This window comes from Balaenoptera physalus (assembly GCF_965194825.1).
Source record: "Balaenoptera physalus genome assembly, chromosome: 11".
NCBI classification, from domain to species: Eukaryota; Metazoa; Chordata; class Mammalia; order Artiodactyla; family Balaenopteridae; genus Balaenoptera; species Balaenoptera physalus.
In genome coordinates, this window is record NC_138896.1 from 20,743,425 (window position 1) to 20,765,022 (window position 21,598).

Consider the following 21,598-nt stretch of genomic DNA (forward strand, 5'->3'; position numbering starts at 1 on the left):
GGGAGCCTGGAAGTGCTGAGCTCCCTCCTTATGTCTCTCACTGGGGTCCTTCATCACAAAGAGTCACCCAGAAGGATCCCAACCAGGCAGTGGGTAGGAGCCGTGCTGAGCCCAGGGGACAGAGACAGACAGAGAGATGGGAGCCCCGAGCTGATGACGGGAGGTAGGAGGGACAGGAGTGAGGGCTAGAGCTGGAGGCATGGAGACAAAGCAGAGCAAATCCAGAAGGGACAGTCAGAGCAGGGCGAGCCTAGTATATGCCCCTGTGGATTCGCAAGTCACGTCACTCTGCTCCTTTTCTTAAGCTGGGTCTGAGATGTTTTTTCTGGGCTGAGAGGTAGGGTCTCAAAGTGACCTAGAATATCCCCTCCCTCACCAAAACCCCACTCTCTTAATGCTGCTCTCTCAGGTTAGAATGCGCTCTGGTAAACTAGTTCATACAAAGATGTGAGTTCATTCCTTCAACAAATATTTAGGGAGAACCTACCAAGGAAGATACGGTCTCTGACCTTATGGAGTCTTCCAACTGGGAGGAAATTTGGTAAGAACGGGAAAGGGAGCAAACATTCCCTCTGGTCCCTCCCTTTCATCCCCACTGTGTGTATCACTGCCCTAGAGTACTGACCCATAAGTAGGAATTGAGTTCAATTTTCCTTTCAGCCCTTAAATACAGCAATTTCACCTTGAGATCCAATTAAAAGATTCTTGAAAAGTTTTCTGGATTTTTAAAAAAATAAGATGGACTGCAATGAAGCAGCAATTCTAGAGCTTCAGCAAAGGCAGGACAAGAAAAGGTAGGTGGACAAAGGGGAAAGGCCAGGAGAGGGATAAATAAGGAATTTGGGATTAACAGATACACACTACTATATATAAAATAGATAAACAACAAGGACCTACTGTATAGCACAGGGAACTATATTTAATATCTTGTAATAACCTATAACGGGAAAGAATCTGAAAAATATATATATACACACACACATGTATGTATAGCTGAATCACTTTGCTGTATACCTGAAACACTGTAAATCAACTATACTTCAATTAAAAAAAAAGGTAGGTGAAAAGAATTAAAGTTAAATTTTTTTAAAGATGTCTTCTTAACAGAGTACACACAGTACTTTATTTTCATTGAAACGTAGCCAGTGTTTGTTCTAGTATTAAATATTTTAATCCTAATAATTGAGAGTTCCTTCTGTGCTGGGCCCTGTGTGAAGCACTTTTCAAACATCTTATTTGATTCTCACATGAACCTTATGAAATAAGTATTTTTAAACCCCTATTTTGTAAATGAAAAAACTGAGGATTATAGGTCAGAGATGATAAGGACGGAGTGGAAATTCAGACCCAAATCCATCTTCAAACTGTATTCAAACCATAACATTCACGTTTGAAAGTCTAAATGTCAAATTATTAAAATGAAAACTTTCAAAAGAGGGAAGGCTGAGCTCTATGAGAGATCAAGAAGAGATACAAATCCCTATGAATAAAGTGAAGAGCAAGGTGAGGGCAAAGCCATGTTAGGAGATTAGGATTCTCTTAGTATTTTTAAAGATAAAATAATACAGGAGCTCTGACAGCCACAACAGAATTTATTACCCAGAAAGATGGATTTTTCTCCTCCTGAAGTCCCTAAATACTCCTAAGAATTGACAACTTCTTAAACACCAAAAAGGACACAAATGAATGAAAGAAACAAGAAAGGGTTCCACAAAATTGTTCTGGAGAAAAGAGGAACACTGATTAAACTGGGGAAGGGAGAAAGAGAAGAAGAGTGAATTGTGGCTGCATAAAGCCCCAGGGGTCACCTCAGTCAAACATCCCATTATAAGGGGCAGGACAGGCAGGGAGGAGAAATGTAGACTGCTTAGAAAGTCAGTACTGGGCTGAAAAGAGATTCTGCACATCACACATCAGCCCCGCAGCCCTAGTTACCCAGAGCTCTTTTCTTCACAGCTCTATAGTTTACATTTAAGAAACCTCAGGCTGGCAGCTCTTACAATGGAATGCCCTGAGCTGAAGAAAACCTATGAAATGAAAAAAGAAATGGCAATGTACACTTTTGATGGCTTTGAGCTTGGATCTAGAAGCTTAGAGTCCTGTGAAGGAGCTGAGGGGAATCCGAGTGGTCTTAGCCAACTTTTGAGTATCTAGAGGTTGAGAAATGACAGTTGACCAAGACTGTCCTGTTTCTCCGGTTATACGTGTCTGTTTCATTGCTAGAACCCTGTGGCTCTTCTGCTCATGTGTGCTGCAGTTAAGTATTCATTTTTGCTCTAAATTGTCCCATGAAGGCCCATGATCAGTTAAACTCCAGGTAGCCCCTCACTGGTTCTTTATGCACTGGGGTGATAGGTAAGTGTTGAGGAATCTAGTGAAAGAGTTTCCACCCAAGGATCTGAGTTTGCCCTGAAGACTAGATGAGTTTAATGAGATTTTGGCCTATCTATTTCATTTTTCTTTCTTAAATTGTAAAGGCGACTTATACTTTTCCAATGAACAGATATGGGAACTGGACTACAGTTTTGTTTTTTTTTTAAAGACTCTTTACATTTCCTTAGAGACTTTTGGGTATACTGACTTTTAGACACTCAACATTCTGAAAAAAAACTTCTAGGATCTGAGCTCTAAGTGATACACCAAGTGTGAAATCACCTTACTGCTGCTTTAATGGCTTTTTAATGAGCAATGGACACAGTCACAGCAACACTGCATTAAAGATTTGGTTCTGAGGTTTAGCATCAAATGCTTTACTTAAGAGATGTAACCTACTAATGAATTCAAATTGACCCAAATAAGGATTGGCACACTTGAAAGCTGTCTGAAACGTAACATTCAACAAGTCAAGGCAGAACATCCAATCAGAAGAGAAAAGTTGAGGTCTGCAGACCTTGTCTCATCTAAACTCGTAATTAATGTTCTGTACAAGGAAGGAAACTATTAACAAAATCTAATTATGACATCTAATTAAGAGATGCTGCCAACACCTGGCAGGGGGAAAGATTAGCTGTCTGAGTAGAATATTATTTGGTAATACTGAGCTTTGTAAAATGTAAGCTAATACATGTGGGAGATATTAAGCTCATGTACCTAATTAGAGCATGGAACTTGAACTACTGTAAAACAATAAAGTAAAATCTGAGAATGTGGCAGGCAAAGAGAATACCCCCATCCTCTACCCTGGTCCCAGCTCTCATCCTTCATGCCTGGATTAAAGCACCTGACTTCCTAGCTGCTTCCTTCCCCCTAGGTCTCTGATCCAGGCCAATCTGAGACACGTCTGTGCTTTTTTTTTTTTAATTTAATTTTTATTGGAGTCTAGTTGATTTACAATGCTGTGTTAGTTTCAGGTGTACAGCAAAGTGAATCAGTTGTACATATACATATATCCACTCTTTTTTTAGATTCTTTTCCCATATAGGCCATTACAGAGTATTGAGTAGAGTTCCCTGTGCTATATAGTAGGTTCTTATTAGTTATCTATTTTATATATAGTAGTGTGTATATGTCAGTCCCAATCTCCCAATTTATCCCCCCCTCCGCCACCAGGCTGTCTTGAAATCTCTTCTATTCCACGTCCACCCTCACTCTACTGTTGATCTCAACCAGTCTGATGGTTTTAAATACTAACTAAAGGTGACTGCCTCCAATTTATAACTCTGACTCAGAGCACTTCTCTGAGCTGCCTGCATATACTTGGATGTGTGTCTCCACTTGGATGCCCAATAAGCCTCTCAAACGTAGCATGTCCAAAACTGACATTCTGACCTTCCCCCCCAGTCCTGTTCCATTGGTGATCTTCCTCAGCCCAGTGAATGTGAACTATACCTTTCAAGTTGCCCCTCCTTCAAGATTTGTCTGAAGTCCCATCTCCTCTCTCAGTATTCCTCAATATTCTAACACATTGTTCTGTTTCTTTGACTCAGTGGTCATGGAGATAATGCTGAATCTTATTTCAGATATTCATTTTTGCCTCTCCAATTACATTGTAAGCTCCTAAAAGCCTGTACCACCTTAATGATTTTTGAGAATCTCTCACAGTGCCTCACATGTTGTTAGACACATGGTAATTATTCAACATACAACTGTTGATTCAGTAATATGGGGGGGGGCCCTCTAAATCCTTTCTGAGATTGTGTATGGCAACAATTTCCAGACTTTTTAAGAATGAGGAACTCTTTTTAAGTAAAAAAAAAAAGATAACCGATCAGGAGTGATTTCTAAGAATACTGCTTAATGAAAAAAGGAAGTTGCAAAATAATACATAGAATGTGGTCCTATTTGTCCAAAAAAATAAAGATGGACATATTAAAATGTTTAAAAAGTTTCTGGAAGGATACACAGTCCTGTGAATGGTAGTTACCTTTACAACAGGGACGGGAAGGACTTATACTTTGTACTCTTCACTCTGCTGAACTATCTGCATAATTTTGACCTTGCACTGCATCTCAAATTATCAATTAGCAATTGTTTAAAAAATTCACGGACTGCCTCTCCCACCACATGACAATAGTCATACTTTGGATCTACTGTTTCTGGTAAGAAGGTACTATTTGGGTTGGCCAAAAAGTTCATTCAGGTTTTTCTGTAAGATGTTAGGGAAAAACCTGAATGAACTTTTTGGCCAACCCGATATTAACCCAGCAATGGTTTTAAATGAATTTACATTTCACAATCACCACGGCATCTTTAAAGAATCAAAAAATTAAGGTAAACCTATTATTCAATCTAAGGAGAATGCTGGGTAGATCTATAGTCTCTGAGGGGTCTCTCGTGGGGAACCATAGGTCTACAGAATTTTAAGGAGTTTGTCAGTAAGTCAATGTGTTCCATTTCCAGGAGACTTTATAGAACCTTTCATGTACTTAGTACTCAAAATGTGTGGATGTTCAATCTTGGAAAAGGCAGTGGCAGAAGTGAGAACAGTGGTTAAGGGCCCTTCACAACCTTTCAACAATCAGCCCTTCAGAATGGAATCTTATCCCCACCGCCAGCACCGTGAATCACCACAGCCCTCCAGGAGGGACCTGTGCCACGAGCACGTGACCACTAAGGTCAGAGGGAAACTCACATAAATAGAATCTCTTTTTGCTTTCCCAGGGAAAGAAGGGCAATCAGAAAAGGTAAACACCACATCTCTGGCATAATCTATAGCACCAGATGTTTTATTTCATAACCAACCATGAAGCAAACTACATTAACCATAAGCTACCCAGACTCTATAAAGCTAAGAGCCTGGTTTATGGGAAGAGCTCTAGAGCTCTGGTGACAGATATGCTTAGATTCAAATCTTGCTACTTTCTTAGACAAATCAATCTTTCTACATTCCAGTTTTTTGCATGTGTGGCATGCAGCTATTTCTTACCTTCTGAGAATGTGGTGATGATTAAATGAAATAACATAGAAAGTTTTGGCTGCTCTACAAATGGTCACTATTAGAGTTTTAAAAATTAAGAAGCCATTATGCCCATCCCCCCCACCACCAAATTGCCAAACATTCAAAATTCATCAAAGGTCGTTAGTAACTTCCGTGAGTTAGTACGGACCTGTTTACAAACAACTTTCTCAGTCACTGAGATCATGAACTATTAGGAGCCTACTCTTCCCTCCTTCTTAGAAACCGGTCATTTTCTGAGGCTTTTTCTTTTTCATAATCAAGTTTTGGGAGGAAGAAAATCCTGGTAAATTCATATACCTGGATTAGCAACCAGCTGCTACTCTACTGATGGCTTCTGGTGGAAGATACCCTCGTGGCGGTTGCAGTGAACTTGCATATGAAACAGTGCTGTGGTGCTTGTAATTTGGGTGTTCTGAACACCACCGTTCAGTAGTCATATAGCATCCTCTGAGGAGATGCTGACCATCAATTACTCAGGGGTGAAGTGCAAGGGCAGGTGCCACCGAGGTCCCTGGATACCTAAGAACCCAGTCTTCCCAAGAACTCAGTCCTCCCATTAGCCACACCGGAACCTGCTCTGAAGGACTCTGTTTGCTGACTTTACCAGGAAAAGTGCTCAGCATCAATCTTACTCCCCTTCAACTGCTTTGACAAAGTCATGAAATCATTAATTTTCAGAGCTGGATGCAATCTGGGCCCTAATTCGGTCAGTGGTTATTGGACTGTTGGGTTCCAAGAAACCCTTGGGTTCAGAGGCAACACTTTAGGATTGAGAGGGAACCTAGAGGACAAAGCTCCAGCCCACTTCCAGCCACTACTTGTACAGCTCCATTTCTTTGCTTTATACATTCAAGCACCACGCAGAATTTCATTTGAAAATAGGGTTCTTCTGATAAGGAAAGTTAAAATCATGGGCACAGTAAAAGCTGAAGAAGCTGCACCCAAAGAGATCATACGACTTTACTAATGTGACAAGAGGTCTGATTTCTGGTCTGGTGCAATAGGCATGTCTCAAGCTTCCCTTGTTATGCATATTTCTTGTAGTCAAAGATGTCCCAGTCAACTAGAAGAGGAGACACAGGGGAATATGTGTATTAATCACCCCCATGTGTACACACACAGGGATAGTAAAATTAAGCAAGTGATTTTTTTTTTCTGATTCTGATCCTTAAGTGAACCACATAACCAATTTTCTGATGGGCAGAAGCATAATTTACACATTAGTGTTCAGTTCTTCCTTGAGCCAATTTTGAGCAAAGGGCTTTTCCCCCTTACATTTGCTGTGTAAATTTGCACACCAATGAAGATGGGCCCATGTCTTTCAAGGTGAGCTATTATTTGCTTAAAACTCAAGATAATCTAGCTTTCTAAGAATGAACCTCTTATATCTTGCTTAAAACTTTGTCTGATCTACACAAGAGGAAGGAGATATGGGGATATATGTATATGTATAGCGGATTCACTTTGTTATAAAGCAGAAACTAACACACCATTATAAAGCAATTATAGTCCAATAAAGATGTTAAAAAAAAACAAATTTAGCCTGATCTAATAAATTCAAACAGCCTCTTTGAATAAGGCTAAGTCTCTGCAAAAGGAAAAGCTCCGTCTCTTAGATTTCTCAGTCCTCTGGATCCAACCCAGATCCTTCTCTAAAAATGTCATCAAGCTGGGTAAGGAAAGAAAAAGCAGCTTATAGGACCTCATGGTGAAGGGGAGGAGTCGAGGTCCCAAGTCACAATGCTCTGGTTTCCATGGTGATGCCTGTTGACCACACAGTTGCTGCTACTTGGCTGACATTCATGGTTGAAGTCATCCTCTAACTCTTGCTGGATGCAGATCACTAATTCTCTGCCATAGCCTCCTTCCAGCTTGCTGACTCAGTGATCCACCCCCATCCTCTGTTCCAGCATCATCTCATACTCAGCTGGCCCCACGGAAGGTCCACTGGTCCTTGACTCAGCCTCCAAACCCTTGGGTGCTCAGAGGGTCCCAGGAAAGCTAAGCCCCAGCAACTCTGTCTGCTCAATGTTGTCCTTCCTTAGCTAGTTCTCCTCTCCCTCCAGATCCCCTTCCAGCAGAGCTAGGTCACACATCTACTTTACTCTGCCATCTCTGCTTCTCTCTCTCTTTTCCTTCCTACAATCCTCTGAGGCCTACACAGGGCAGACTTTCTCCTACATCATATCCCCCTCAGCTACTTTTGCTTTCATGGAAAACTATTTCTTCTATACTCTATAGAGAGTACTATATGATATGAGTCAACCTCAGCCAATTTAGACAAATATATAACCAGAAGAGCAAAACAGAAAAGCACTTTAATGACTTTCAAAATAAATTCCCATTACAAGTATTTCTTACACTCCTTTCCCCTTCTGCATTCCAGATGAAGATCTTTGACAAAAATAATGATGGCCGGTTGGATCTTAATGACTTGGCAAGGTGAGTAGTGTGAAAATGGTGTCATAGATTCAGAAACATGTTCCTAGGGGTTTACTGACAGCATACACTTCTTTTTGAAAGGCAGAGATCAAGTCTCACCTGAAGTCTTAAAGAATAGGTGAATCTTTAGGGGTAACAGATACCTTTGTGAAGATCATAAAAGCACTTCTCCCCAGAAAAGCACAATGCACAACATTTTCAAAATATTTTATAAATGGGCCAGCCCTGCCCTCAAAGGCCAGACATTCATGGTCCTACATAAGGATCCCACAACAAAAAAAAAGTCCTGAATCCCATTCACTGGTTCTGAGAATACTGAATAGTTAGTTCAGGACAGAGAACAACAGAGTCAGACTCACAGCTGCACCCTGTGGTCTGAGTGCTGGCGTATCCTCTGTGGGGCACCAAGTGTCTGCAGGCTAGAAGTGGAAGAGGGGAGGATGACAGCAGAAGTGGTCCAGTATCTGCAAAAGTGCTGCCCGTGAGGCTGGTATTGTGACACATGATGATGTCAGCATGTTTCTGTCAAGTCTAGCCGACCCCAAAACAACCTCTGATTGTCCACAAAAAGGAAAAAAGAGATTCTGAGCAGATAGAGAGTTGAAATCATTGGATCAAGAATACATGGATAAGGAGGAACACTCCCAAACTCATTCTATGAGGCCACCATCACTCTGATACCAAAACCAGACAAAGATTTCACAGAGAAAGAAAACTACAGGCCAATATCACTGATGAACATAGATGCAAAAATCCTCAACAAAATACTAGCAAACAGAATCCAACAGCACATTAAAAGGATCATAAACTATGATCAAGTGGGGTTTATCCCAGGAATGCAAGGATTCTTCAATATATGCAAATCAATCAACGTGATACACCATATTAACAAATTGAAGGAGAAAAACCATATGATCCTCTCAATAGATGCAGAGAAAGCTTTCGACAAAATTCAACACCCATTTATGATAAAAAACCCTCCAGAGAGTAGGCATAGAGGGAACTTTCCTCAACATAATAAAGGCCATATATGACAAACCCACAGCCAACGTCATTCTCAATGGTGAAAAACTGAAACCATTTCCACTAAGATCAGGAACAAGACAAGGTTGCACAGTCTCACCACTATTATTCAACACAGTTTTGGAAGTTTTACCAACAGCAATCAGAGAAGAAAAAGAAATAAAAGGAATCCAAACTGGAAAAGAAGAAGTAAAGCTGTCACTGTTTGCAGATGACATGATACTATACATAGAGAATCCTAAAGATGCTATCAGAAAACTACTAGAGCTAATCAATGAATTTGGTAAAGTAGCAGGATACAAAATTAATGCACTGAAATCTCTTGCATTCCTATACACTAATGATGAAAAATATGTAAGTGAAATTAAGAAAACACTCCCATTTACCACTGCAACAAAAAGAATAAAATATCTAGGAATAAACCTACCTAAGGAGACAAAAGACCTGTATGCAGAAAATTATAAGACACTGATGAAAGAAATTAAAGATGATACAAATAGATGGAGAGATATACCATGTTCTTGGATTGGAAGAATCAACATTGTGAAAATGACTCTACTACCCAAAGCAATCTACAGATTCAATGCAATCCCTATCAAACTACCAATGGCATTTTTCACAGAACTAGAACAAAAAATTTCACAATTTGTATGGAAACACAAAAGACCCCGAATAGCCAAAGCAATCTTGAGAAAGAAAAACAGAGCTGGAGGAATCAGGCTCCCTGACTTCAGACTAGACTACAAAGCTACATAATCAAGACATTATGTTACTGGCACAAAAACAGAAATATAGATCAATGGAACAGGATAGAAAGCCCAGAGATAAACCCACGCACATATGGTCACCTTATCTTTGATAAAGGAGGCAAGAATATAAAGTGGAGAAAAGACAGCCTCTTCAATAAGTGGTGCTGGGAAAACTGGACAGCTACATGTAAAAGAATGAAATTAGAACACTCCCTAACACCATACACAAAGATAAACTCAAAATGGATTAAAGACCTAAATGTAAGGCCAGACACCATCAAACTCTTAGAGGAAAACATAGGCAGAACACTCTATGACATAAATCACAGCAAGATCCTTTTTGACACACCTCCTAGAGAAATGGAAATAAAAACAAAAATAAACAAATGGGACCTAATGAAACTTAAAAGCTTTTGCACAGCAAAGGAAACCGTAAACAAGACGAAAAGACAACCCTCAGAATGGGAGAAATATTTGCAAATGAAGCAACTGACAAAGGATTAATCTCCAAAATATACAAGCCACTCATGCAGCTCAATATCAAAAAAAAAAAACAACCCAATCCAAAAATGGGCAGTCATCTCACACCGGTCAGAATGGCCATCATCAAAAAATCTACAAACAATAAATGCTGGAGAGGGTGTGGAGAGAAGGGAACCCTCTTGCACTGTTGGTGGGAATGTAAATTGATACAGCCACTATGGAGAACAGTATGGAGGTTCCTTAAAAAACTAAAAACAGAACTACCACATGACCCAGCAATCCCACTACTGGGCATATACCCTGAGAAAACCATAATTCAAAAAGAGTCATGTACCAGAGTGTTCATTGCAGCTCTATTTACAATAGCCAGGACATGGAAGCAACTTACGTGTCCATCAACAGATGAATGGATAAAGAAGATGTGGCACATATATACAATGGAATATTACTCAGCCATAAAAAGGAATGAAACCGAGTTATTTGTAGTGAGGTGGATGGACCTAGAGACTGTCATACAGAGTGAAGTAAGTCAGAATGAGGAAAATAAATACCGTATGCTAACACATATATATGGAATCTAAAAAAAAAAAAAAAGGTGGTTCTGAAGAACCTAGGGGCAGGACAGGAATAAAGACGCAGACGTAGAGAATGGACTTGAGGACACGGGAAGGGGGAAGGGTAAGCTGGGATGAAGTGAGAGAGTGGCATGGACTTATATATACTACCAAATGTGTGGGAAGCAGCCGCATAGCACAGGGAGATCAGCTCGGTGCTTTGTGACCACCTAGAGGGGTGTGATAGGGAGGGTGGGAGGGAGGGAGATGCAAGAGGGAAGAGCTATGGGGACATATGTATATTTATAACTGATTCACTCTGTTATAAAGCAGAAACTGACATACCATTGTAAAGCAATTATACTCTAATAAAGATGTTAAAAAAAAAAAAAGAAGAATACATGGATAGAACCCTTAGGGGGAGCAACTATAATACCAGGTTCCTCAGGGTCAGGCTGGATGGCAATTGTACACTGAACAGTGAAGCAGAGCACTAGTCATGGCCAGTCTATCCCTGTGATAAACAAAAAGTCCCCCTGCAGATTTACAAACACCCCCTACTATAGTCCTACCTAGCTGGTAGGGACTATGCCTTGATCTCCTGAATAGCTTCTCACATAGTGGAGTGTTATATACATGGGAGGATTCAATGAATAGTTCTGGACTGAAGAAAGGGTTAAGTGGCATTGAACAGAGATGCAAAGCAATAAGACAGTTACTACATTATTTTAAAACCAATTTGCTATGGAATTTGAAAATGACAATTAGGGTAAGCAGAATAAAGATGTTCATGTCCTAATTCCCAGGACCAGTGAATACTTTATGTTATATGGCAAAGATAACTAAGGCTGCAGATAGAATTAAGGTTGCTAATTAAAAACCTTAAAATAAAGAGATTATTCTGGAGTACGTGGGTAGGTGCAGTGTGATAACAAGGGGCCTTTAAACATGGAAGGAGGAGGCAAAAGATCAGAATCACAGAGAAATTTGAAGATGTTATATTGCTGGCTTTGAAGTAGAGGAAGGGGCCATAAGCCAAAGAATGCAGGCAGCTTCTAGAAGCTGGAAAGGGCAGGGAAACAGATTCTCCCCTAGAGCCTCTATAAGGAATACAGCCCCGTCAACACCTTGAAACACCAGTGAAATCCATTTCAGACTTCTGAGTTCCAGTACTGTAAGATATTAATTTGTGTTGTTTTAAGCCACTAAATTTGTGGTAATTTGTTATAGCAGCAATAAGAAACTAATTCAATGACAAAAAGGTGTTAAAACATTTACACATGGGAATCTTCTTTCTCTACCCCCAGCTGTGAAATGTAGCCCTATTACTCCTATACAATCACCTCTCGAGTATATGTCCTCTAACTGGCAACATACTTTAGACTGCTTGGTGCCAGCAAATAGATGAGGACAGTATTCCTTGCAGAGTCTCAGGATATTCTACCCTCTATTTGGCTCAGCTTAATTCTCTCTACCCTGGGCATCCAAAGGAGTAAAACTTTCCAAATTGTTGTATGATATTTTTTCTGCCTTTCTCTCTATATACCCATGATTATAAATTCAACACAAATCCAATGCTTTAGTTTTTTGAAACTGATTCTATTCCACTGAAGTACAATTGTAGTTATGCAGGAAAGAGAAATACATAATTTTTTATTGAGTATAATTTATATACTATATAATTTACCCTTTTAAAAAGTGTAGTTATGGCTATTCTGAATCCCTTGCATTTCCACATGAATTGCAGATCATCAATTATCAGATTATCAATTTCTGCAAAAAAAGGCAACTGGGATTTTTATAGGAATTGTGTCGGATCTGTAGATAAATTTGAGGAGCATTGCCATCTTAAAAATATTAAGTCTTCTAACTCATGATCACAGGATGTCCTTAATACTATTATTTAGTTCTTCTTTGTTTTTCTTCAACATTGTTTTATAGTTTTCAGTCTATAAGTCTTAGGTCTCTTTTATCATATTTATTCCTAAGTATTTTATTCTTCTTGATACTGTTGTAAATGGAATGGTATTCTTAATTTCTCTTTTGGATTGGCCATTACTAGTATATCGAAATACAACTGAGTTTTGCATATTGATCGTGTACCTAAAACCTTGCTGGAATTTTTAGATGTCTCTCTATGGTGACTACTAATCCCTGTGAAAGTCTTTCCCGTCTTTATTTGTTTTTATATTGTACAAATTCCTATTTTTTAAGCACCTACCCTATTCTGCAGAATAACCTGGACATTGCCTGCCCTTTCCTCACACCAGAGTTATAAAGCTACTTGTAATTGAGAGCTGATAGATCATCATGTGGATGACATTTTTTTTTTTTTTTTTCCCCCCATTTAGGATTCTGGCTCTTCAGGAAAACTTCCTTCTCCAGTTTAAAATGGATGTAAGTGGTGGCATTTCTCTAGGTGGATTTGTATCATTCATGTTGCTCTATAGATTTGAGAAGGAGGGAAGAAAGGTAGCTCATTGTATTGCCTTTAATTTATCTGAGACTGATAAGGCTCAGTGTCAGAACTAAGGGATTAGGAACTGTTGCCTCAAAGTTTATAAAAGTTGTCTAAGACCCTGGAAGAATTGTACAACGGAAGTTTCACACTGCTGATTGACATAATGCTTTCTCCATATACAGGCTTGTTCCACTGAAGAAAGAAAGAGGGACTTTGAGAAAATCTTTGCTCACTATGATGTCGTAAGTGTGCCTTTTCAATATACTGTGCTGGCCATCTTCAGGTAGGAAGCTTTTTTAGCCCTTATGTGGGGTTATCCTACTTACAGACCCTAAATTTATATAATGAACAGCAATCGCACATGTGTGTTGCTATGTCAAGGTACCCTCAGCTTCTCTATGAAACTCCTGAGAACTAAGTAAAAATAGACATAGGAGTACTTATGGTGGAGAAGAGAATAAAATCACATTATTATTATTATTTTGCTCCTTGTAACCAAGCTAAAAGAAAGTTTCTCCTTCTTGGTCTCTATCTATCATAGTATGCTCAAACACAAAAGCAAACAGTCAAATAAAAAAACACAACCAACCTAAAGAAATAGGGGGAAAGTCAGGCATATTTGGCACAAAATCTATTTCTCTTATAAGACTATTATTTGGTCCTTCTTTAGAGGCGAGAAAATAATAATTCTAAGGAATGAAGTATGGCAAAGAGATTGAATTTCTTGAGGACACGGTGGGATAATGCACGGAGCAAGGAAAACAAAAAGAAAGTTGAGAAAGGTCATAAGAGATCCTGAAACTAATCAGACTGGATATCTGTGTGTCATACTCTGAGCAGAAAAGAAAATCACCTGGAAGAGGCAGTCTAGCAAACTGTTTAAGTATATAGGACTCTGTGACCAATTACCTGGCTTTGAATCACGGCTCATGAGCTGTGTGACCTTGGGCAAATTTCTTAACCTCTCTGTGCCTCATTTTCCTTATCTATAAAATTAGAGTGATGGGGATAATGATAATACCTACCTCATGGACTTCTTATATGAGAATTAAATGAATTCATGTTCGTAAGCTCTTCGAGGAGTTCCTGGCATGTGGCAAGTACTGTATTAGTGTCTGGTAAATACACTAAGGGAATGAGTTTTTATAATATGTTAAAGGTTCAGGATTAGAAAACCTTGAAGAGAATGGACGACTTATCATTAACTGGAACTTTAGAGAAGAAACTGAAATATGTTAATATGTATTATATTTTATAGGCATTCTTATAAAATGGGTAGAAAAAATAAAAGATTTTATGCATGAACCATATAGTAATTCTAATATGCTCACTCAATCTAGTCTCTCTTGAATTTAAAATGTGTTTTGATACTCATTAAATCATTGCTAAATCATAAAGCAAAATTTTAAAATGTCAACCTATCCTTCAAAGGATCAGTGGATGTTCAATTAGCACTAGTCTGAACTGAGTCCTAGTATTTGGGAAGCAAATAAAGTCGGTACATGTCATATTAATGCTATTTGTAAGAGCCAAGGAACTCAAAACTACTGCTTCCCATTTGGTTAAATGGAGGGAGTTATTTACAGTGAGCGCTTCTGATTTATGTGGAGCATTCACATCCTGCAGAGAGACGATAAGTTGGAACATGCCATTTCCAAACTTGTTTGTAGTCACAAAAGAATACTGATTTGGTCTATTTGTATAATTTATTCTTTAAGCTTTCTGACTTAAGAAAATGATATTTGGTTGATTGGATCTTTTATTTTTCAGAGTAAAACTGGAGCCCTAGAAGGCCCAGAAGTGGATGGGTTTGTCAAAGACATGATGGAGCTTGTCCAGGTAACTTCACGAGGCTGTGTAGATCATCCCCATCATGGATTGGGGTTGACGTTTTGACTCCACTGTTTATTTTGGGGAATCAGTAGGGCCAAAGATTAATGCTGGAGAAAATCTAGGGATGTAGTCTGTTTAACAAACTTTGAGCTTTCAAACTTTGAAGCCCAAAAAATCTCTCTTCTCTCTTAAGATCATTTGTAGTTTCAGTTAAGTGAAGCCCCCATAGAAGCTTCTTGTTACCATCATTTGAATGTCATCTATTTTACCAAAGGAGCACAGTGCCACTATATATCTTACTGCTTTATTTTTCGATTACAGAAAGTCCTTCTCCTGTGGACTTGGTTATTAGAATAACTAAAACTTTTAATTTCATGTAATAAATCCCATACTTGGGATTCTCTCTCTCTCTCTCTTTTTTTTTTTACACCAAGGGGCTGCTCTAACACCTAGCCTAAGACGGCTGTTTTACCTAGCAAGGCAGTGATTGGGACTGATGATATTTAGATTATATCTACATCACAGAGCTGTTTCACGTAGGGTAAACAATGTTTAAAAAAGCAATCTCCTTTGAGATCCTGATGAATTGTACTGACTGGGTGCACGATCCAGTTAAACAGGTACTTTCCAACTCCTGTGTGGGTGTTTTTCTATGAGACAGTATAGACACTGAATTTCATAGTCTCATATCCTTAGGGATTTCTTTTGAGGTCTGTATAGGACACAAGGGTCGTTTCCTGATTGGCCCAGATGGCAATAAATTTGAATAGCAACAATTATTAACGGGTTTTGGAGTCTCAGACCTTTTTGAAAAACCTGATTAAAACTATGGAGTTTTGCCATGGAAAAATGCCCAGATACTGATTCTTGCATAAATCTCCAGGAAGTTTACATACTGCAGTTAAGCAGGCATGGATGAGATTTTTCTTATCAGGATGCCTCCTAACTCTCATTAGTCCCATCCCAACTGGCCCCTTGCCACTTCTTTGTCCCCTTCACGTGGTGCTCCCGTTGGAGATTTCACCAACATTTGCGCAGCCAGGATAGTTGCTGGGTGTTGGTGTGATATTGCCTTTTACACTGCTTGCTAAATTAAAATCGCATTTCACTCATTACCTATTTAATGCCAGAATGACTTCTATAATAGAAAGTGAGCAATTATCCATGGGACACTAAAGGTGCACAGCAGAAGCCCTTGCCTAACTGGAGTTTTAAGTTGCTTTTGATAGAATAATGGGAAGGGGAGCCTGTTTTCCAGAGCTGTGTGGCCTCCTCTTTGCCGTGGAGCGAGGGCCCCTGATTGCCTGAGTGTAGAGCCCAGAGGCTTCAGATCCTTACAGATCCTTTCAATTATCTTTCAACTGTCTCTGGGTTTGGTAATGGCTTCCAAAGGTTAATGGGAGATGATGGAAGTAAAACCTAAACCAGCAACGGAGCAGAGAAGACATTTTTCTATAGAAAATTAAAGGGAAAAATTCATGACCATCTAAAAATCTGAGCTGGAGGCAGAAGTCCGCCTCACTCTTTGATGGACTTATATCACCTCTATGGGAAATCAGAGAATCCCCACCACTTTTGTCCTTGCCCCTCTATTTCTGTGGAGCTACTGGGGCAACAAAAAAGCACTTCTCCATGTCAGTACCAGACAATTTGAGACAGCTGGTTTCTAAGGGTTGGGTCAGACTGTGGTCAGTAATACAAAAGCAGTTTATAGGAGGCTGATCTGTTGAGCTAAAAAGTATGTACGCAGTAATTAGTTACTAATGTTCTCCCCTGAAGCCAGATGATTGAGGGTGCCTGTCTTTATTGGCTCTTTCTAGTCTTCCAGGTTGCTTAAATATATATTCACATACAATTTGAAAGATGTAGTGAAGTATGACCATTGGGTCACTGAGACCCTGACATTGAGACCACTGAGGACCTGACATTTCTCAGCTTCATAAGCTGGAGCCATCTCCTGTGACTATTTTCTTTATTTTCATCTTATAAGAAAGGGTCACAGCGCAGTGGTTGGGAATCCGCCTGCCAATGCAGGGGACGCGGGTTCGAGCCCTGGTCTGGGAGGATCCCACATGCCGCGGAGCAACTAAGCCCGTGAGCCACAACTACTGAGCCTGCGCGTCTGGAGCCTGTGCTCCGCAATGGGAGAGGCCGCGACAGTGAGAGGCCCCCGCTTGCCGCAACTAGAGAAAGCCCTCGCACAGAAATGAAGACCCAACACAGCCAAAAATAAATAAATTAATTAATTAAAAAAAAAAAAAAAAAGAAAGGGCCACAGGACAATTAAACCAGTATCTGGGATTTATTTTAAAAGCAACTATCAGAGCATGCCATGGGGTCAGCAGGGAGCTGGTTCAGTTTCTAAACATACAGTCCTGGTCAGGATCCCCAATGTTTGCAATAATAACCCTGAAGTAAGCTTATTTTATAGCCTTTTAGTTCTTGTACAGTCATATATGATGCATATGTTGAATTTGTGTTAACAAAATTATTTGGTTACCAGAACACCCACCCTTTTCTTTAACCTCTGGAAAATGCTACCCTAGGCTGTCCTCCATCAGTGTGATCAGATAGCAAGTCCCTGAGGGAGCAGACACCATAATTTCTACACAAGACTTTTTGAAAGCCTGTAGCTCACTTAGCACAGCAAGAAAATCAACACAAGAATCTACAACCTAAACTAGAAAGTGGTAAGGCAAGACATTGAAGATTCCAAGCACCCACCAAGGAGAAGTAGCAATGTGAACAAAAATGTTGGAAGCCAAATAAAAGCGATGCCAGAGATGACCAGGGTGTCTGCCTGGAGATGATGAGAGGTCCTGCCCCCAGGCCTCCAAAAGTTTATTCTTTTCCCTGCTAGATACACCATCTGCTTTTCTCTGTTGTTGACAAGAAGATGGTTGGCAAGAGGGGACTCAAAGAGGCCTTAGATCAGGAACCTGCATGCATTTATATTGGCAACTTGTTATTAAAATGGAGGCCCTCAGTGGTTTCAAATGATTTGTCTTCTGTGATCCAAGCATTTTTTTAGCAGTGGCATTCAGTCCTCCTGAATCCTGGTGATTTGTCAAGCATTAAAAACATAACTCAAGGGCTTCCCTGGTGGCGCAGTGGTTGGGAATTAGCCTGCCAATGCAGGGGTCACGGGGTCGAGTCCTGGTCCGGAAAGATCCCACATGCTGCGGAGCAGCTAAGCCCGTGCGCCACAACTACTGAGCCTGCGAGCCACAACTACTGAGCCCTCGTGCCACAACTACTGAAGCCCACATGCCTAGAGCCCGTGCTCCACAACAAGAGAAGCCACCACAATGAGAAGCACACCCACTGCAACGAGGAGTAGTCCCCGCTCGCCGCAACTAGAGAAAGCCCGTGTGCAGCAAAAAAGACCCAACGCAGCCAAAAATAAACAAATTTTTAAAAACCCCACAGAACCCAAAACCCACAACTCAAAAGATCCAAAGAAACTTCCTTTATACACACACCCACATTCACACCCACAACTGCCTCCCCGACACATGCCTGCACACAACCTAAGATATTTCTACTCACTTAAAGGAAACAAATTAGAAAAAAAAAAAAAAAGCTTAGAATAGTTTGGTATTGCATAAATGCCTTGGCAAATTAATATATGCTAATATGTACATGACTACCACCCGAGTCTTTTCTAAGTGTGGGAATTTACTAAAAGGATCCTGGGGCAGGGTGTCACTTGCTGCAGAAAGGATTTAGCAAAAGTGGTTTGAGGATACTGAAAACCAAATATCCCCACTTGTAACCGTACAGCAAATGAGCCTCTAATACAGAGCCACAGAGTGTAGCTTGCTGTGTTCAGGACCTCTAGGCCACGTTTCCTCAGGCCACGTCTATACCTGCCTGGCACTGACACCCAGGGAGCTATCCTCTAGAGCCCCGACAAAGAGAACCTATCGACAATGTGTTACGTGTTAGCCTCTTAGCCCAAACACTCAGGTATTCTCGGCAGAGGAGTGAAGTTCGCCAGGTTTAGCTTCTGGCCCCAGACCCTTTCACCTCCTGATATCTCCCCGAGTCCTGCCCCACTTCGGCGTTTCTTCTTCTTGCTCTGCCGTATGGCTCCCCGTTCCTGCTGTTCCCTCCCCTCCTTCGCTCTGTTAAAACCTGCTATCAGGGGTAGATTTCGTGCCAGTCATTTACCCTGTGGGACGGTGCAAATTAGCTTGTCTTACTATGGCCGTCTAGTTGCAGAATGAAAGGTTTTGTTTCCTATTGCAGGTTTTCTAGAGCTTTCTTTGGAAGTGAGGAAACCTTGGGGTGGGGTTGGGTGATGAGGGCTGCTTCCAAGAGTTCCTGAAATCAAACCCTGCAGAGTGAGCCTCTGCTGCTCACTCATAACTAGTCCACGATCAAGGCGTTTGGAAATCTGATGTTTTCCTTTCTCTCCGGACACTGACTTTTAAATTTAGATTCATCACCACGCATACAGCTTCACTAGGCCAGCGATTTCGCCACGAGAGCAGTGAGAACTGGTGAAATGAGCACTTAACTGGAGACAAAAGACTTGGGATCAAAAATGCTGTTGCCTCTTTCTAGCTTGGCAAGATGTCTCAGCTCTTTCTGAGCCTCCGTGTCCTAATCTGTAAACGAGGCATAATCTGTAAACGAGGCATAATCATTTACTTTGCAAAGTTACCGCGAGGATTAAATAAAATAACCTAGGGAGAATCACTTAGTTCCAGCATTGCTCACTTTTGCAGGTCTTTGAGTTTAGAATATTTTCCTAGCTGACCTGATTCACAATTCCTTCTTAGCCCCTGAAATATCCCCTTGGAATAAATGTGATGGGGCCTATCTAGCTCAACAACATAATTCTTTAGTTAGATTTTCATGCATTGTAACCCTTTTAAAAACTAGAGGCACAGAAACCTCCCACAGGGAGATAGATAATAAATGTGCCTTCTCCCAGCGGTGTAGTGAGACAGAATTTTGGTGACGATCCTCTGCTCTAAGGCAAAATATCTTTATTATGGTTGAGAAAAAGGCAGGCTTTCTGTCAGAACTGCGGAGAAGTGATGTGGGAATAGACATTCTTTTGCCTGAAGGGACATGCTGAGAAATGAACTTGTGGGCAGAAAACTTATCCTTGGCAACATTTGGTGGGATGAGGAGATAGAATCACTCCCTCATGGTCTGTCTCCAGGGAGGGGCTCTCAGAAGGCAGGGTGTCCCCTAAGCTTAGCAAACATGGAGGGGAGGCAGGGTGGCATCAAAGGGTGGGACTGCCATTGGCTTGCCTACTGACATGTTATTTTTATTGTTCTCAGCCCAGCATCAGCGGCGTGGACCTTGATAAGTTCCGGGAGATTCTTTTGCGTCACTGCGATGTGAATAAGGATGGAAAAATTCAGAAGTCTGAGCTGGCTTTGTGTCTTGGGCTGAAAATCAACCCCTAATCCCCACACCGCTTTGCCTTTTGCTCTTAGCGTGTTTCTGAGCTCCTGCTGGTAAAACTGTATCTGTGCTTTGCTACTGGGGACACAGTAGGCAAACGTTCTAACAAATGGTGTGGTGTTCTTGGGCAAGGGGAGGACCTGAGGGCCTTCTTTTTAATGGCCTGGTGTTTTCCTGCCTTTACTGGAAGCCCCCCATGCAGGGTCTGTGTTATTTTCCGCTTGACCCTGGGCTTTCCTGTCCCCCTAAAGACTCAGCTGACCTCCAGGATCTGCTTGGCTTGTCCTCCCTCAGTCACTGCAGAGGTGGGGCAGCTGAGTCCATCTATCTGCGCTCTTCTTTTCGGCTTTCTGCTGAATGGTATGTGGCATTCGTGGCAGTCCCGTGACTTTTACAAATAGATTTTGAAGTGGAAATAAACCTGCAGCTGGAAACAAAGATGCACTGATAACTGTTTTTGTGTTGTGACCTTTGGAGGGTTCTACCTGATGGTTGGATGGATGAACTACTTCTCTAACTGGGGTGGGGGAAAGAGGAGAAGGAGAGAGAAGGGCAAGATCCTGGATGGAGTCCCCATCACCAATCCTTCTGTAGTTCTCAGGTGCCCGGATGAGTTGGAGTCAAAGTAGGAGTTGCCAATAGTCACTTTCATCTCACTGCGTGGAGAAGACCAGAACACTCATCCTGGGCTGGGTTTTGCTCTTAGGTGCTTTGCGAACTCACATGGCCAAGCAGGCAGGAATACAGAAGAAATCTGGAGAAAATCTTTCCCAGGTAACCCAAGCATCCGTCACCCCCTCCAACCATTCCCCTTCCAACAGTTTCCTCTGGCAAATCTGGGACCCCTGAAGCCTCCTCCTATGCCTGTGACTATTGTGGGCCCCTCTGCAGGCTGCTGGCTCCCCCATGGACCAGACCCCCTCCCTTCACTCCTGGAACTCTTGACTCAGTCCCCCTGGGGCAGGGGCAGACAGATTGATTCCTCTGCTGTCCTGACACTTTATTTTCCAGAACACCCCTACCTTATACCAGACTGTGCAGGAATGTCAGGTTTAACGAAGTGTTGCAGGTAATTCAGAAAAATTACAGTGTAGCATAGTTCACTTAGAGCTGACCATAACCCAAGAAATTCTACCACTCACAGAGATCTCCCTCACTGGCACACACAGGTCCTAACCTGGTTCCCTTCCTCTTAGGTGCCCCTTACTTCCAACATACAGATAATTAG

General features: G+C 41.1%; 1 protein-coding gene across 1 annotated transcript in view; it reads left to right on the forward strand.

The window, feature by feature from the left end:
• The window catches only part of SCGN (secretagogin, EF-hand calcium binding protein), a 41,918-nt gene extending 21,110 nt beyond the window's left edge, over positions 1 to 20,808 (forward strand). Inside the window, exons 7-11 of the mRNA XM_082413060.1 lie at positions 7,785 to 7,840; positions 13,001 to 13,046; positions 13,293 to 13,352; positions 14,881 to 14,949; positions 20,244 to 20,808. Coding sequence (XP_082269186.1) covers positions 7,785 to 7,840; positions 13,001 to 13,046; positions 13,293 to 13,352; positions 14,881 to 14,949; positions 20,244 to 20,372 — 360 coding nt within the window. The 3' untranslated portion in view covers positions 20,373 to 20,808. The remainder of the gene's footprint in view (positions 1 to 7,784; positions 7,841 to 13,000; positions 13,047 to 13,292; positions 13,353 to 14,880; positions 14,950 to 20,243) is intronic.
• The last annotated feature ends 790 nt before the right edge of the window (positions 20,809 to 21,598 follow it).